The sequence below is a fragment of the Dipodomys ordii genome, unplaced genomic scaffold (genome assembly GCF_000151885.1).
Source record: "Dipodomys ordii isolate 6190 unplaced genomic scaffold, Dord_2.0 Scaffold43, whole genome shotgun sequence".
Classification (NCBI taxonomy): Eukaryota; Metazoa; Chordata; class Mammalia; order Rodentia; family Heteromyidae; genus Dipodomys; species Dipodomys ordii.
Genome location: NW_012267259.1, coordinates 11,484,113 through 11,502,913, shown reverse-complemented (window position 1 = coordinate 11,502,913; position 18,801 = coordinate 11,484,113). Strand labels below are relative to the sequence as shown.

At 42.7% G+C, this 18,801-nt stretch overlaps 1 protein-coding gene across 1 annotated transcript in view; it reads right to left on the bottom strand.

Moving 5' to 3' along the window:
- Positions 1 to 3,044: 3,044 nt before the first annotated feature.
- Positions 3,045 to 18,801, bottom strand: part of Phlpp1 (PH domain and leucine rich repeat protein phosphatase 1) — a gene marked incomplete at its 5' end in the record, with an annotated part of 167,591 nt that continues 151,834 nt past the window's right edge. Inside the window, 5 exons of the mRNA XM_013018896.1 lie at positions 3,045 to 5,181; positions 7,477 to 7,705; positions 10,042 to 10,236; positions 14,403 to 14,507; positions 17,862 to 17,992. Coding sequence (XP_012874350.1) covers positions 4,021 to 5,181; positions 7,477 to 7,705; positions 10,042 to 10,236; positions 14,403 to 14,507; positions 17,862 to 17,992 — 1,821 coding nt within the window. The remainder of the gene's footprint in view (positions 5,182 to 7,476; positions 7,706 to 10,041; positions 10,237 to 14,402; positions 14,508 to 17,861; positions 17,993 to 18,801) is intronic.

Here is an 18,801-nt window from a genome sequence, read left to right as displayed (position 1 = left end):
CCCTCAGTCTGATCACTGGGGGGTAGGTAGGTAGGGCTGACAGCACAGCCCCTACTTCTTACACAAAGCTTGTCTTCTGACGTCTCAAGAATGAATTAAAAAACACTCATGAAAGAGTGATCACATGGGATTCAATGTAGTTAAATAATAATGATTCCTTTTCTACCTTTTGGGCAGTGCCAAGTTTCAGGGTGTATTACACATGCTTTTTGTTTCACTTTATATATATATGTTTTAAAATCCTGGAGACAAGGGAGTTGGGAAATGGATGGGAAGTAGACATAAAATCTTTTACATTTCTGGTAAATATTTCTCTATTACTGCCTCATGGGAAACAGCACTATTACAAGATCAGTAGTCAATTGTACTTTCTTCTTCATTATTCTTATTCTGATCAGAGCTGATTCTGGGGCTTGAATTCAGGGCCAGGGCACAATCCCTTTGTTTTTTTAGTCAAGGCTGGTGCTCTCTACCACTTGAGCCAGAGCTCCATTTCAGCCTTTTGGTAGTTACCTGGAGATAAAGGTCTATGGACTTTTCTGCCCAAACTAGCTTCAAACCCTAATCCTTAGACTGCAGCTTCCTGCGTAGCTAGGATTATAGGTGTGAGCCACTAGCACTTGGTTTAAATACACTACCTTAAAAAGCTAAAAAAAAGATGCAAATGACTAATGTAATTTAGTACTGTCTCATTCAATGTAATATAGTTACATCTAACAAGTCTGTCTGTCCCATTGCTTTCTATCTATTCTAGGAAAACAGTAAGAAAATTTTCTTTGGAAGGAGAGGAAACTTCACCAGCAGGTGGTGCTATGACAAAAGCAACTGAGAAACCATACAGGGTGAGACTCTGGAACTCCTCGCCAAAACTAGTACTGTGTGAGCAGTGGCCAAGGGAGGGTTGAAGGCACACACATGGCAGCAAGTGGCTAATTCAAGTGGCAGATCCAACACTGACCAGCTGGGAGACCCTTAATCAGGATCTTCTATTTGGTTGTAAGCCTCACAAGAGGTTCTAAGCTTCTGTTCTAACCTCTTCTTCCTCTCCCTGAGCCCTTCTCTAGTTAAATAGATTTCTCTGTAGAAAGCAAGAAATATAGCAAGGAGGGAGAAATACAGCCCTTCTCCCTCATACATACTCTGCAAAGCCCTGGCCACTCCTCAGCCCTGCCTTTTGTTGGTTATTATGCAGGTGGAATCTAGTGAACTTTTCTTTTTTTTTTTTTTGGTCAGTCATGGGGCTTGAACTCTGGGCCTGGGTGCTGTTCCTCAGCTCTTCACCTCAAGGCGAGCGCTCTACCACTTGAGCTACAGCGCCACTTCCGGTTTTCCGGTGGAATATTGGAGATAAGAGTTTCACGGACTTGCCTGCTGGGGCTGGCTTTAAGCCTCGATCCTCAAATCTCAGCCTCCTGAGTAGCTAAGATTACAGGCGTGAGCCACCAGCGCCTGGCTTCTAGTGAATTTTTCTATCCAGACTGGCTTCAAATCTCAATCCTCTGAGGCTCAGTCACTTCACAGTTTTATAGGCAGTTCCACAGCGTCTGTAAGATGCTATCTTGGTTGGACAAATAAAAACTCCACCTCAGAAAGTAACTGGGGATGCTCTTATGCAAGAGCATGCAGACTTTAGTATGTTTATTCTTTGGTCACTCAACATGTGCTCAACAGAATCATCTGTTCATCTCTATGTCCTATGTACCCCAAGGTCCCAAAGGGAAAGTTTTATTTTTATCTTCACAGTGCTTTGTAGGTAGCAAGCACACTTCATGACAGAACAGACAGACAGGCCAGTGCCCAGGGCACTGGGGCACTCTGGAACACCACTTCTCAGTCTGTTCCTTTCTCCTTTTAGCCGCAGACACCAGGAAGCAAGTCCATGAGACCTTGCGGGTCCTGAGGCTACCCTTGAACATTAGTGGCTATGGGACTGTACCTGTTGGCTCTAGCTGACCAACTATACAGGCTCTAATACCTCTACGTGTCAGCAGTAGTAGAAGCAGCAGCAGCAGCATTACCACACTGTTGATCTAGGTCTGTTCCAAAGAGAACAGGTGAACACGGCCCAGAGGGAGATCTAAGAGCTGAGGAAGCCAGAGTGCTAGTCCACATCTCCAAAGGGAATCACTGGGGAAAGAAAGTACCTGGAGCTTGATGTGTCTGCTCTGATTCATGTGGAATGGGGCAGACGAAGGAAGGCAGAGCTCCTGAGATGGCTCCACTTCCAGTCCAAGGCTGATGCATTTGGGAAGATCAGTGCTTTTAGCCACTGGGTCCTCCACTGGCTGGAATGAGTGAATTCTTCTTCCATGACCACGGTGGTACCTCAAGAATCCTGTGTGCATACTTGTACAGAAATGAAGTCATTACCCCCAGCCTATGAGAGGAACAGAGCACCTCCCATCAACCCACAAGTCATGATATGAAGTGCCATCATAGAACCAGGCTGATTATTAGGAGCAAACCTCAAGGGAGACATGGGGACATGGAAAGTTGGCCCATCTGAGACAGAGAAGCCAAGAGTCTCTTTCCCATGTGCTTCCATGTGGAGGGGGTAAGAGGCCCAGAGTCTGGGAAGTGCCTGAGGAGTCAGCCTGGAACCTGAGTGCACCACTCACTACACCTACACTTGTGTCTGCTAGTGGTGGAACTCCTGATTTTCACTGTTGCAACACAAGGTACAATGGTTTGTTTATGTGATGATCTAGGGGCTCCTGGGAGAACTGAAAACAAACTTGGCTTTATGAGATGAGAAGATTTCTGGAAATCTCAATGAAACCTCTATGTATTTCCCCAACATAATAAAAGTAAGAACAAGAAAGGGTGTAACACCAGCTATTAGCCATATGGTCAATTTCAGTACCTTGTTCACTGTAGCCTGCTAGGTGTATTTCCCTTAAAAACAACAACAACAACAAAACCCCAAGACAGTAAACGTCTGATAGACTCCAAAGTTCCATCTATCTGTTGCAAACCCAAACCGGTGGGATCATCTGCAGGACATACCTGGCTGCTGAGACAAAAGCAGATGGATCCAATACTTGTAAATTTCATGTTTATTATAACAAAAATGATGACATGTCCATTTGTGCATTCTGCTTTAATATGACTCTGGGTATGTAAATGGTCTACTGGTCTCTATACAGTCATGCTGATTGTGGCAGCGGTAAGGAACACAATTAAAAAGTGTCTGCAAAGGTCAAGAGGCGTGGCTCAGGGAGGAAGGAAACAGGTTCCAGGGCCCAGGCAGGATCTTGCCCAGTGTCCTCAGAGCTGCCTTGTCTTATCCAAACAAAAATGGGTTTGCCAAAGCCTCAGCTGAAGGCGAGCTAGGCGTGGGGACAGAGCAGGGAGGGCTTCTCAGAGGGACAAGAAGAGAAGTCAGTAATTTAGGCTGCGTCCTTACACCAAGACTACAAAACATTTGAAGCATCACTATATAACACTGAGCTATTTACAATAGAAATTTCTCAATCAACTGTTCTCTCAGAGAAAATTAGTGAGTCCCAGTGACTTAAGTCACCTGACAGAGTAAAGCAACTCCTAGGAGTTAGTCTCCATATTCTACAAATGTCTATCATTTTCAAGACAAAAAAAGCCCCCCCACCCCGCCCCACCAAGAAATACAGTATCACAATATTATTAAATCATTTAGCAAAGGCAAGCTGGCCTGCCCTCCAAACAAACAAGACAACAAAAAGCCATTTTAAAAAATATTACATTATCATTAACTGTTTCTCTGTAATATATTAAACCTTTTGTTCTTTGTCTTTACACATCTGATATGTTAGGGGAAAAAAGTTAACAAATTTAAATCATATTCATAAAGCATCACTAGAAGAAAAGTGGTAATTATTTTTTTAAAAAAATAACCAACAGAAAGAGCCTACAGATTAGCTGCAGAGACAGTGGGGCAGTGTTTGGGAGGATGTGGAGTAGAACCCCTGGTTAACGTGAGCTTAGGAGACTGCTCAGTCTTTCTGGGTTAGTTTATTTTTATAGAGCAGTGCTCAGACTGGGTCATAATGGTGTGTCGTAATAGTCCGGCAGCTGGTCCGTGTGGAATTGCCGCTGTGGCGGTGGCTGCTGTGGCTGAGGTGGTGGTGACGGCTGCTGCTGCTCTTGGTGGTGTTTCATCATTTCTTTGACTTCCTCTTCTAGCTCTGGAGGGATGATAAACTGATCATCAGGATCAGGCTGAGCCGGGGCAGCAAAATAGCCTCCAGGCTTTCGAAGCGGGGCATCTGTGGCAACCTCTATCACATTGTGGCTTCTTTCCTGGGGTGCCACAGAGCCATTCACCCTGCGGCGCCCGATAGTCCCCAGGAAGTCTGCCTTCCTGGGCAGACCTGACTCGTCCTCATTGGCACTGATGACAATGCCCTCGTCGCTGGCCTCGGCTGGCACTTGGAGCAGGTGCTGCTGTCTCTCCTTCTCCTTGGCCCTGCTGCAGTGGATGTCCACTTCCACCTCCACACGGCTGCCATTGCTGAAGACGCCCTCAATGGGTTCTTCGTCGTCACTGTCAAGGCCATTGTCAGAGAAGGCACTGGAGAAAGTGGCGCTGGACAGCTGGCGTTGGAAGGAGTTGGAGAGGGAGACTGGGTGGAGCATGCATCGCTGCTCACTGGGGTAGGCGGGGCTGCTCTCATTTAGGGCTCCAGAAGACGGGGGCTCGTCTGAGGCTGTGGACCCCACCTCACTGCTCATCTCCGAGGTGGACAGCTCACTGCTGATCTCTGATGCCATACCGCTGCTGGAGGATGGCACGCCTAGCCCATCAGAAGGCCGGTCTTTGATTACCATGTTGACGGAGGGAGAGAAGATGCCTGGGCTGGGTGGTGGCACGCTGCTGCTGGCACTGAGCTCACAGCAGCAGAAGCTGTCCTCCGTGACACTGAGCTGAACCACCACGGCGCTAATGCTGTCATGGCAGCCGTAGCTCTGGGCTAGGGTGCAGAGCTTCTTGGCAGCAGCTCGGGCATCGGGCACGTTGCGCACAGCCTCCACAGCCTCCCCAATGGACAAGCTGTCCCACAGCCCCTTATTACCCAGGATGAAGAACTCATCCTGTGGGGTGAGGAGGACAGACTGCACATGGGGGCGAGGGACCACACTGGGATGGAGGAAGGTGTAGCCCAAGATGCGTGTGGATTCTGTCACTCCATTCACCTTGCCGTCCTGGAAGAAGAAGGGTTTCCAAAGAGATAAGCGAGCACAGAGCACCCCAGTTAACTGCACAGTTGCCCCGTGGGTGTCTGTCTATAGGACCACAGGGAAGTATGGGGTGGCCCACGGTGGTGGTTACCTTCTAGAAAGTTTTTAGTATGTAGGCCTGGGACAAGTGGAAAGTACTTCAGGCATTCACTTTACTAAGATTATGTTCATACTAAGAGGCAAGACCTTATATCTCCTAGGCAAGCCATCCATCCACCCTCAAACAGGTGCAGGCTCACTAGCTCCTGTCAGCGATGAAACCAGCCCAAGAAACGCACAAGTCAGGTTTATTTCCACTCTACTAGCATATGGAGCACCAGGGGACAGACAGTGAGAGGCCTTAATTGGTGAAGAAAATATTATGTGACTAGCTGAGTCAGAATTCTCATGTTTGGAGAGGCAGATGCTAAAGAAGAGGTGCTAATTCTTAAGATTTACTTAAACTTGATTTCTTAGGACAAGCGGGGAAAGCAAACCTCCCAGATTTAGTTCAGATGGGTTATGACACTTAAACAATACATGCATCTGCTGGATTCTCTCTTTTTAAGTTCAAGGTTCTCAGGCCCACAAAATGGTTTTACATGCTAATTTTAGCCCTTCTTTCCACAGAAGGCGCTGACTATTAGTATATGTCTAAACTGAGCAAGTCTCCCAGGGAACACCCCAGTCTTCCCACTCCCACCCCTGGCCTTGGACTCTGCAAAGTGTTTGCTTGTTCTCAGGGTAGCTTACCCCCCTCCTCACACAGTCTCATGATGCCACCCTTATGTGCAGGTGGCATTTTAGAAGATAAGTGAAACAGGGCATCTAGCACACTTTAAATGCTCTCTTTCTTGGGATGTAATTTTCCCCAAAGTGGGGGATTTGCCAAGAGCTACCTTTGCTGTTTTGGCCACACGTTAGATTTCTCCCAGCAGAACCAATGGTTTTGTGTACTGTATGTATGTGTTTTAAGGGTATGCCTAACAGAACCAAAATGAAAAACAAAACAAAACAAAGCAACATTCTCCTCCCTCCCCCCCAACCCCCCCCCGACCAATCAAGTGAGTAAGAGGAGAGGCAAAGAAAACAAAAGGTCGATCTGCAAACTGTGATTCAGTTATACGGTAGGTATCTTTAACCTTCAGATCACGTTGGACATGTAACAGTGATCACTTAAGTGCACTACAGTCTACATAATATCAGACTGTCTTTACTTCCTAACATAGTCTTCCATCCATTTAAATCCCCCTGCTCTTAGAATAGACAGACTAAATTTATCACACAGATGCATCTCCATGGGATCCCAGTGTATCTTAAGTTTTACTGTATCTTTCTTATGGCCCTTACAAAGCTGATCTGTAATTGGTCTTTTATGCTGCTGGACCAATTTTCAATGGTCTATGAACTATACATGATTCTGTAGGTTTTATCAACAATAGAAGACTGGAAGGGTTTTTTTTTTTACCCCACAATTTTAATAAGCATCAGTAAGATTGAGAACTTCTTTTGGGCAGATGTATATCTATGAAGATCACTGCTCTTCTCCAGTATCATTTTTCAGGCAAACGAAACCAGGTGAATTAGTAAATGTAGACTTACTCCAGGGTTTTCAACAGCATCACTGGTGCTATTTTAAGGCCAGAGAAGTAGCTCTTATGGGGTTGTCACTTCTATTGTAGAATGTTCAGTATATTGTATGAAGTTCATTGTATCTCCACCCTCTACCCACTATGTGCCAGTAGACAAAAGTGCCCTCAGCTGAGCACTACATGCTACTAAAATGGAACAGTAGGCAAGGAGAAAAACAACAGTTCCATAGACACTTGTTGTGTCCCAGTCAGAGTAACTTTGTAAGATGAGACCAATATGCTATTACTCCTAATTATGGGTGAAAAAATGGCTTAGAGATATGCAAACCAGCCCTAGGATTTCAGGAACAGAGCTCCTGACTACACAACCAGCGCTGTGGACCAGTGGCTGTGAACAAATGAGATGATACCCATGAAGTGCTATTCTACCTGGCCACTAGTACATGCTAAATTATCCTAGAAGCTACAATACCTTTACACACTGCATACAACTGATATGTGTTTCACAATCCTATAGGTTAATAATACTTTTACACACATCATACAAGGAATTTACTGTGGAACACTATGGATTCAAAAAACTAATTTTAAACCAATTCCAAAAAATGTTCTTTGAAGGCAAACACCCACAAACTTGTTTCTGCAATGGCTATTGCTCTCTGCCATTCCAGGAAATCCCTCTGCTCACCTCGGTAACAATGGCCTTGTGCTGCTTAATTCTCTTCAGCTCTTCTTCACAGCTCATGACGTAAGATCTGGACAGAGGCAATGGCTTCCCATTTCTACAGAGAACAGTTTGGCACTTGCCCACATTAGCAGAAGTCAAGGTAAAGGACCCTCCTGGGTCAACAGGGTCATGCTTGATATGACAAAGGACAGCAGCACCTCCAAGTTTCTGCCCAGCAGTTCCAAGTTTCCTGGGATTTAAGGAGATGGAGTGAGAACTCAAGGAACTCATGTGTCATCAGTTCTGTGTATCAATGGGAAGAGAGCCACCAGAATCTGAGGTATAGGAGAAAATGCCATATTTTCCACTAAAATCCAAACGAGGTGTCTGTAATGAAGGGGCCTTTGTTCTGCTGTGCCCAGCCTGCTACCCAAAGTTAATCACACTGCCCTAGCAACACACTCCAAAGATAGCAAGAAATTACCACTTCTTTCTCCATCCACTTCTCTAAATCCTCTGTTCCTAGGAGAGGAAAACTGAAGGGCCCACTTATTCCAGAATAGGTGTGAATACAGAATGGTTGCTCAGAAAAACCTGGCTGCCCTCTTCTTCTGAAGGATTGGACTGCAGCTGAGATTTGCTGCTAATCAAACACTAGGTGCTTATGATTTTTTGACCATTTATCATGGTCTTATTATTTGAAGCACCTACAAATTCTTTTGGCTAAAAAGAAGCAAAGATTACCAACCACAATCTCCATAAATGACCGTTTCTCTCAGACCCATGCTGTTTCTGAGTGGTATCGGAACGAGGCAGTTATAGAAACAGCCTCCCTGTTTCACAAGGGCAGGGAGACCCTCCAGCACTGCCAGCTCCTATCAGCTTCTAAGTGAAGCAACTGGCAATAACAGCAATGAAACTGGGCACAAAGAACATGCAGACCCCTAAGGATCAAAGTGCTCATCATGAACCTGTACCTTATTAACAAGAAAATAAAAGGCACACCACAGACCCTAGAGATAGGCCTATAATTTAGGTCTCCAAATTTGAACTTCCAGATATCCCTGACCAGATCTAGCTCCAAGGTGGCACTACTTTCTTTGAAAGGCGCAAAAAACAGGAAGGGTATATATAGCTACTAATAACAGGAATTTGGACTTCTCAGACTTTAATTCATTTTCTTTCTTTTTTGGTGGTACTAGGTTAGAACTCAGGATCTCATACTTACTAGGGCCTAGTGCTCTACCATCTGAACTACACAAGCCCAGCTTTTTTACTAGCTATTTTTAGAGCTGGAGTCTCCTGGACCTTTTTGCTCATGCTGGCTTCAAAGTGACTGTGAGTCTCCTATGTAGGTAAGATTACAGGCTTGAGCACTGGGTGTCCAGCTTTCAGTTTATAATTCTTAACCATTGAGGATAAAAAGTAGATCTCTTGGGAGATTTTGAATACAGACCGTGTGTGCATGCGTGCGTGCACGCGCTCACGACATTCATTTTTCTCTAAGACAAGGTGGTGACTATATCAGAAAAGCTGATATGACTGGTACCAGAACAGCATCTGGAGTTGCAGTGCTCAAGGACAAACCCTGTTGCACCACTTACTAGCTCCGAGGGCACTTTGCTTCACTTCTGTCTCATCCAAAAAATAATAGTAGCAATACCTGCCTCACTGGGAAAAACTGAAGATCTGTAAAGTATTTACATCAATGACTATACACAGGAAAAGCTCACTATGTATTCGTTAGCTCTTACAATTGTTCAATTGTAATGGTTCTGCCCCTGGACAGAGAGGTCAGGTTGGTGGCCAAGACTCCCACCCGACAACCTGCAAGACCACTTACAGACTCTGCAAGGGTAACCACTCACAGTGCAGGCATGGCTCTGAAAGCTGCAGAGGACAACACTGTGCAGCAGACACTTCGTACCCTGGTTATGAAGCCACCTCCTCTGGCAGAGAGAGGAGGAGCAGATTGCCACTGCTGCCACGACTCTTAGAGCCCAAGGTCATCCGTCACTCTGGGCCCCTTACAGCAAGAGTCTGCAAGATGGCATTTATACACAGTTCAATTCCAAGCCCTTAAGTTGGCAAAAGGATGAGCACTTCTTTCACTTAAGTGCTAGGAACAAATGTCAAATAATCCCAAATGACACTCCCTAATTTCCACAGTGAATGAGGCTCTGTTGTGGGTGGAAGTGTAGAGTCCACTAGTGACCCTGTCTTGAACACTGAAGAAGGGGGAAACAAACATAATGTGTTGGCCCCTAGACTGAAATCTGTCCACTTCCAAAAATCTGACCAATTCCAGAAAGACTTTTATAAGCCAGGCACCTGAGGACTCAAACTATAATCCTAGCTCTTCAGGAGGCTGCGATCTGAGGAGTAGTTTGAAGCCAGCTGTGGCAACAGAAGTCCAAGACTCTTATCTCTAATTAACCAGCATGAGAGCACTGGGCCCTGAGTTCAAGCCTCAGGACTGGTACACACACACACACACACACACACACACACACACGCGCACACACACACACACACACACACACACACGGCAAGAAAATACAGGAGGGCAAGTACTTCATGTTTTACCTTTGCATTACTATGAATGTGTTGACCATGTATTCTTCCTCGTTTTTTGTTTTCTGCAATTCTTCAGCCAAAATATCACTCATGGTACACTGGAGAAGATAGGGTACCTCCACATTCCGATCCCCATCAAATACACCATACAGGGCCTCTCGGTTGTCACGGAAGTTATTCACAGACAGGGCTGCAACACACAACCTACGAAGGAAGAATTGTGATAAGTGTACTCATCTTTACTTCCCCATGACCAACTCAACAGTAATTTCTAAGGATTTATCCCAGTGCTTCTTTCCTTATGACTCCAGACAAATTTATACATAAACTGAGTCCAGAGAAAGTTGTACTAACCAACTTCTATCTGCAGAGAATAATTAACATTCATTATAATATGATTCACTATGATTAACATGCATCATATACAACACATGCCTTTCCTCACCTTTCTCTTCTGATTATTTTGTTGTTGTTGGGACCAGGGTTGGAACTCAGGTCCTCGTCTACCACATGAGCCACACCCCAGGTCAGCTATGGGTATTTTTTTGTAGGAGTTATCTTATAGACTTTTCTGCCCAGAAAGCCATCAAACTGGAATTCTGTGGACCTCAGCCTCCTGAGTAGCTGCAACAACAGGCCCGAGCCACTAGGGGCAGGCACTGATTTTATTTATTTAAGTAGTTATACAAAAGGGTTTCAACTCAACAGTCAGATTATGAGTACACTGCATCTATATCAGTGGCACCTGATTTTATTTAAGCAGTCAATGAATAGCTATTCAGGAGAATCTGCACATCTAACCAAAACAGAGTGATAATTAGGAGCCAAGCTCTGGTATTCAAGCTACTCAGAAGGCTGAGGTCTGAGGACTGTGGTTCAAAGCTGGCCTGGGCAAGAAAGTTCCTTAGATTCTTATCTCCAATTAACTACCAGAAAACTGTAAGTGACACTGTGGTTCAAAGTGGTAGAGTTTTAAGGACAGTGCCTAGGCCCCAAGTTCAAGCCCTACAATTGAATGCCCCTTCCAAAAAAAATTAGAAAACATGAAATGTAAAGCTATATAAAAAGTTTTTAATAATTTTAAAAGGAAGTAAGACACATACATACAACTTTTAGAAACTGGACACAACCTGTTGTCTGCCCTGTTTACTCCTGGGGAGGAAGTTCCCAAATTGCATCAAGACAAGAGCTACATGTGAGGCAGATGGTGCTTGCTGGCAGCTGAGGGCTGCCCTGCAAAATGCTGGAAGAGAAGAGCTGCTTCAGCCACTGCGCACTGGAGGTCAAGAGTCTCTCTACTGCAGCTTCAAAGAATCGAAATGACCAAGTAATTTGTGTTCCAGAACTGCATGAAGCAGAGAAGCTGGGCACGGTGCCACCTGTCTGCCATCTCAGCACAGGGACATGTATGGCCCTAACTCTGAAAAGCAAAAGGAACCAAACAGATGAATAAAAAAAATATACCCAAAAACCTAAAGAGAGAAAAGCATGGACGAGAAAACAACAACAAAAAGGCATTAATGAGTGGAGGGCAAATGTCTATGACTTGGAAGATAGTCTTGGAAAGAGGACAAAAAAAAAAAAAAGAAGCCAAATGAGTATTTATGACAGACATCTGAAATTCAATGAAAAGTATAAAACTACAGATAAGTTCAATAAACTGCCAACAAGAGCAGCATGAAGAAAGCTGAGGCACATCACAATCAAACTGGTTGGTTTGTTTGTTTTCTGGTCGGTTGTGGGGCTTGAACTTTGGGCCTTGGTGTTGTCCCTGAGCATTTCAGCTAGCACTCTACCACTTGAGCCACAGTGCTACTTCCAACTTTTTCCTGTTTATGTGGTGCTGAAGAATTGAACCCAGGGCCTCATGCATGAGAGGCAAGCACTCTACCACTGAGCCACCTTCCCCGCCCCACAATCAAACAGTTAAAATCCAGGAAGGATGGTAGAGGGTGGACTATGGCACAAAGACATGAATGACTGCACACTTCTCTAGGAACATCAAAGATTGGGGCCACATCTTCTAAGAACTGATTTTAAAAACCCTAAAAAACCAAAATTAGAGGCCAACATAGATTTCTAAATTAGTAAAAATAGCTTTGAAAAGTGAAGGTGAACTAAAGGCACTTTTAAGAGATGGATATGTGGATCTCTATAAATGTAGTCATCACAAATGATGAAGGGGTGGGGACATCTTACTACTACATGCCTCTCCTGGGACAGGGGATGTTATTACCTGGTGAGTACAGGCCAGGCATGCTACAAAACATTCTATAATCTGCCCCCAAACCTCAACGGTACTGAAGTTAAGAAACACTGTTTTAGAAAATAATACACCAAATGCACAAGAAAAACAGAAGACAACAACACAGAGACAAACACTGGAGTAGTAATAATATTTGTAAGATGCTTATCGGTGACACGATATGATACAATACAATAGGACTTGGAGGTAAGCTGTGATAACTTAAAGATTATATTATAAACCCTAAGCAAGGATTTTCCAAAAGGAAATCTTCCTCTTCCTCTCTCTTACACACATATAGAATAGATGAGAAGGAAAAAATAACCAGCTCATGTAAAATACAAAACTCCCCAAATAAAAAACAAAACAAAAAAATACCAAACATTCTCAGTATACCTCTGCTGGCAGAGTAAAAGAAGCCACAGGAAATACGGCAAGGACAAAGGTGGCTACGATCCTGGGGCATTGTTCAGCTTCTATCTCCCTGAGCTTGTGGCAGTCTGCATCTATGCTTACTTTAGGACAAGTCACAGAGCTACACACCACTACTCACACACTTTTCTGGACTTAGGTCATACTTTAATACAAACAGTTTTTTGAAAAGAAATTGTGGAAGAGGAGTTATGCAGAGAAAAGCAGACCTAACTGATTACTTGCTTAATCCATATGGATAAGTAGGTAAGAAAAGTTTATTATCCAGGTTATTTTTAAAACACTTTTATATTTCACATCAGTGTTCGGAAATTGGAAAAATAAGTAGGGATTTGTAAGATACCCAATTCTTTAGTCTAAAAAGCGATTGCCTCTAGAAAGGAAATGTGAGCACTGTAATGAACACAGCTAACCCAATGGTATGTAGTACAAAGAACATGCTAATGAGGCAATAGCCAGAACCACAGAGGAGCTGAGGCTGGCCTGCTTAGGTTATTCTGCCTTTGCTGAGCAAAGGGAACAGAGGCTGAGATGGGGACTGTCTCTCCTCTAAGCAGCAGGCAGCCAAATCACTCTGTAGAGAAAGTAGGAGGGATCAGTGTTCCAGATCCAGAACTAGAGCAGATACTACTTCCTGTCCCAGAGAAAAGCAGTCAGCATGCAGCAATAGTACCACATTTTACATTCTACTTGCTAGTCAGCAATTCTCAATTCTAAACACTTTAGAATCCCTTACTTGGAACTTTAAAAAATTCAGATTTAATGAGTCTAGGCTGAATAATAGCTATGTGCTTATATTTCATATATCTGTTTTATGTAGTTAATACATAATTTATATAAACTTAATTTTTTTTAAGCCAGAGTCTCATTAAGTTCCACAAGCTGGCCTCATGCTGGAATGACAGGTGTGCACTACCATACCAAGTTGGGAATTTTTATTTTTAAAGTTTCTTACTCAATCAGCTGTGAGCTATTATTAGGTCTCCCTCCACTTTCTGTTCTTTCTTTATTCTCAATATTGTGCTGTTATACCTTAGGACTATTGTTGGATTCTTTACTTTCCTAGTATCACTTATTAGCATGCCCTCATATAATGTAAGCATGCCTGATAAGTTTGATAGCATTTCTTGAGAAAAAAAATCAAAATTTTTATTTAAGAGAGGGTTGGTTGGAGAAAGTAGGAAAGAAAAAGAAATTAAGGCAGAGAACTCTGTGACAACTTGGCAGCAGGACAAATGGATGACATTACAGGGAGTTGCCAACCTAATTTAGACTGTAGAAATAGCTCTGGTCACCAATGTGAATTATTTTAAATATGGACAATCAAAGCTACTTCTCCCTTAATGCTATCCCTGTTCTGCTTGATAAACAAGCTTCAGAGAAAGATAAAGGGTCTTTTCAAAGGAGCAGGGATGCATTTCAATACTTATGCCTTTTCCAAACACAGGAGTCTTACACAGATATAGTGTGTCAGTTACACGGTATCCTAGCAACCTCTCTCACAAAAGGGGAGTATGTGATGCCAAGCACTGCCTTAGCTTGGTGTTCAAACAGATGTCATAAAGGAGCCTCACTCTGGAGAAACATACTCAAAGAAACTTTACAGGAGAAAAGTGTGTGCAAAAGCCCTACGTTTCTTTGTACCCTACTAAAGAGAGGAACAGTTTTTGCTCCTAAGTTTCATCCAACTTACTTGTTTTTCACTCCTGAAGCTTCAGTGTAACCATGGCTCCACACTGCTGGGGCTCCAGATGCATCAGCTGCTGAAGGCTGATCGATCTTGAAGCAGCGGATATTACTAACAGAACAAAAAAGGAAAGAGAATCATTAAAGCCAAACAAGTGTGAATGCTACCTTTACTTGAGTAATAAAAAAGTCTGCTAGGCAGTCTGTACTTATAATTTCTTACATATAATTTTTAAGTACACAGCAATTTTTACAGATCACAGAGTCTTCATAGAAACAATTTTGTTTCTAGCCTGATCATTAAAGGAAAAAATAATCCTCAGTGCCCCTTCCCCATTCAATAATCTTTTCTAGTGAAGTAATTTCTGTCTGTGGCCTAGCTGAACAGCAGGTGGCAAGGAGCAATCTAAGGGGCACTGCAGCATGATGCCTGCACATCTTCAAGAATGAAGCACATACTCATCCACTCCAGCTCTTGTACAATGTATAATACAGGCACACTCTCCTGACTTGGCTTGCTTGTTCACAGCTGTGCTTTACCACTTATGCCAATCCTCCTAGCCCTACTTTTTAATGGAGGTAGAGTCTCACAGACCTTCCTTTCTGGGCTAGGTTTGAACTTCAAGCCTCCAAATCTCAGTCTCCTGAGAAGCTAGGATTACAGGCATGAACCACTAGTGCTTGGCTTAGATTTATTCTTGATATATTTAATAAAAGGTATGTGTAAAATTTATGCCTATATTGAACATAAACGTCAAAACGAATCTGTATATACTAATTTCTTGATACTTTCTCCCTTTCTTTTTAATCTGAAAAATAACATTTCTAGCTTGTGAGTATATTCAGATGATTTTATTATACATAATTCACCTTTTTTTGGATACAACTTTTCTCTAAAGCTAGTTTCATTCACTAACAACTTGACACAATTCTGAAACATAAAAATTTTGGGGAATGTGGCTTAGCGATGGAGTACTTGCCTAGCATGCATGAAGCCCTGAGTTTGATTCCTCAGTACCACATAAACAGAAAAGGCCAGGAGTGTTGCTATGGCTCAAGTGGTAAAGTGCTAGTCTTCAGCAAAAGAAGCTCAGGGACAGTGCCCAATCCCTGAGAGTTCAAGCCATAGGAGAGGCAAAATAAATAAATAAATAAAAATAAAAATCATATTTACAAAAAGTCCTCATGAAAAGGGAAATGTATTTTGATGATTGATCACTTATTCAGTCTTGAAAAGTATCCTTTCAAGAAAAGATTATTCTTCTTCTCCTTCTCCTCCTCCTTCTTCTTCTTCTTTTGAAGTCTGCTCCTCTTACTCTTATCAGGTAACTGAGGACTGGCCAGTGGAGGGCCTGAGGCCACGGTTTCACAGAATGGTGATCCACTGGCGGGAAGCCAGGCCTCCATGTCTCCTCAAGGATGCTCTGCTCAGCAGGCTTCCTCCACTGTACAACAAATCAACTTTTTCATGAAGTATTTTAAATGACAAGTGGGCACTGACCAGACCAATTCTATCCAGGAACTACTGTAAAGCTCTTCAAGTTTAGTTTGTACTAAATCAAAGATTGTATGTAATGGATCATTCATCAAATTTCTCTTCTTTGTATTTTCTGTGATACTGGACAAGCAGTGACTAATGTGGGTCAATGGTCAAAACTGCAAATGTGGCAAAAACCTGTAATCTTAAGTACTCGGGAGGTAGAGATTAGTAGTACGAATCATAGTTCAAAGCCATCCTGGGCTAAGAGCTAATAAAAACCCATCTCAAACCAATAATCTGGCCATAAGAAGCATTATCTATAACCCCAGCTACACAGGAGACACTAGGTAGGAGGATGGCAGTTCAAGTCTGGCTCTGGACAAAGAAACTATACCTAAAAAATAACTAAAGTGACCAGGAGCTGGTGGCTCATGCCTGTAATCCTACTCAGAAGGTTGAGATTTGAGGATGGACGTTCCAAGCCAGCCCAGGCAAGAAAGGAAAGTTCATGAGACTCTTATTATCTCCAATGAACTACTAAACAAAATTGGAAGTAGAGCTGTGGCTCAAATGGTAGAGCACTAGCTTTGAGCAAAGGACACTCAAGGACAGACCCTGAGTTTAAGCCTCAGGACCAGCGCAATAGACAGACAGACAGACAGATAGATAGACAGACAGACAGATAGACAGATAGATAGAGCAAAAGAAGTTGTGGGTATGGTTTAAGATCAAACACTAATACCAAAAGTAAAGATACTGTAACAAAATGAAAATTCAGAGAAGTTTAAAGAAAATAAAGACTACTCATACCCCTATTAATCAGAGAACAACTTTTTTAGCTTGTTACACATCCTTTCAGGCATTTTTTTTTTTTGTGGGTGGGCACGCACACTATTTTTAAAAAGGGGGGAATTACATATATACACATTTCTTTGAAATTTTTATTTCATTTAATTCTATTCTGTGGAGATTTTCCAATTTATACAATAGGGCTACATAATAACTCTATCCACAAGTGGAGCATAATTTAGTTACCTCTACTAAAAGACATTTAGAGTTCTATGATAAACATTAATACAAAACTTCTTGGTAACACCATAAGCAACTTATAAACTTATGATTCTGTTTGGGGTAGGGCAGGGTGGAGGCCCAGCGGGGAGAGGGGTACAGAGATGTCATACTTGCCAGGCAGGTACTCTATTAGTTAAGCCATGGCCCCCGACTTTTTGCAATAGGATTTCACAGTTATACCAGGCCTAAATTTATATTTCCCATGTAGTGGGGATGATAGGAGTATACTACTATGCCCAGACTTGCCTCAAAACATGATCCTGACCTCTGCCTCCGGATCACAGAGGATGACAAGTGTGAGCCACCACACCCAGCATGAAATTATTTAATGCTGATGATGAAGCAGTATTAATGAACTCTTTCCAAAAACACAGAGAGAACTTTAACAGGATCTAACTAATCCAACTTTTCCAGTTAAAAAATAATAATCTGGGGGCTGGGAAGGTAGCTCAGTGGTAGAGCGCTTGCCTTGCATGCCTGAGGCCCTGGCTTCGATTCCTCAGCACCACATAAGCAAAAAGAAAAAAGCTGGAAGTGGTGCTGTGGCTCAAGTGGTAGAGCGCTAGCCTTGAGCTGAAGAGCTGAGGGACAGCGCTCAGGCCCAGAGTTCAGGCCCCATGACCGGACCCAAAAAAAAAATAAAAAAATAAAAATAAAAAAATAAAAAATAATAATAATCTGGATTTTCAGTTCCAAATTGTTATTTCCCCGCCCCCCATCATCTCTTCAAAATTCTTCCTTAGTACTTGCATTAGGTGTTACCATCCCTGTGTTATCATGAGTCCTGAGATTTAAGTTCCTATTGTAGCTGCTCCTTGCATTCCTCATGTTATTTTTGTCCTTTCAAGTACAGAGATACAAACTGTGTTCACCAAGGTAGAGAGCAGTGGCCCCAGTATTTTACAGAATACCTACTTGAGCAGTTCCAGGGTTTTGTGATCGAGGGTGAGGCGAGGGTTTCCAGTCAGGTCTAGCTCCTGCAGTTTGGGAGGCAGGCTTTCAGGTAAGGTAACTTCGCTTAGCTCATTACAGCTCAGATCCACGCACTGAGGGAAGAAGGGGAAACAAGACATGATGAGTTCTTCCACCCAGCTCTGAAGGTCATGCTAATGCTCAATCTATATTTCTATTATTTTTAATTGTCTTCAACACTGGTTGACAGTTATTCCAAAGAGCTGCTGCCTAACTCTCATTGCTACCACTAAAAAATCCTCAAAATATTTGGGGGAAACAAGAGGGAAAAATAGTGCCACTAGATTTTATGCTGCTAATGTATGTGTCTGTTGAATGAACTACAATTTTCTAAAAACATGTTGGTTACAATATGAAGGTTATCTTTTCCAAGTCTACCCTAGGACTCAGCTAACAAAATTTACTTTGCTATACTCAAAATTCTCTTTTGCTCAAGGCTAGTGCTCTATCACTTTGAGCCACAGTGCCAATTCTGAGCATTTCTTCATTATGGTATTTTCTTTATACAATATTACTGAAGCCAAACATGGTAGTACACACTTATAATCCCAGCGCTTGTGAGACTGAGGTAGGAGGACTGTGAGTTTTGCATTTGCGGCCAAGTTAGGATATACAACGAGATCCTGCCTTTATGTTGTAGCTTAAAAGATTTTTTTTTTAAATTTAGGACAGAAATTGTAGAATACTGTAGAATTTATGACAATAAAAGTGGATTGGTGAAATAAAGGATGAGATTTTAAAAAATTGTTGTTCTACCAGATAGTAGTATTAAAACTAAATCATGTGCAGAACCTGAAGTAAAGGCATTAACTGAGCAATTCTTTTTACATCATCTTTCTCCCCCACTCTTCCTCCCTTCCTCCCATCCTCCCTCCCTTCCTCT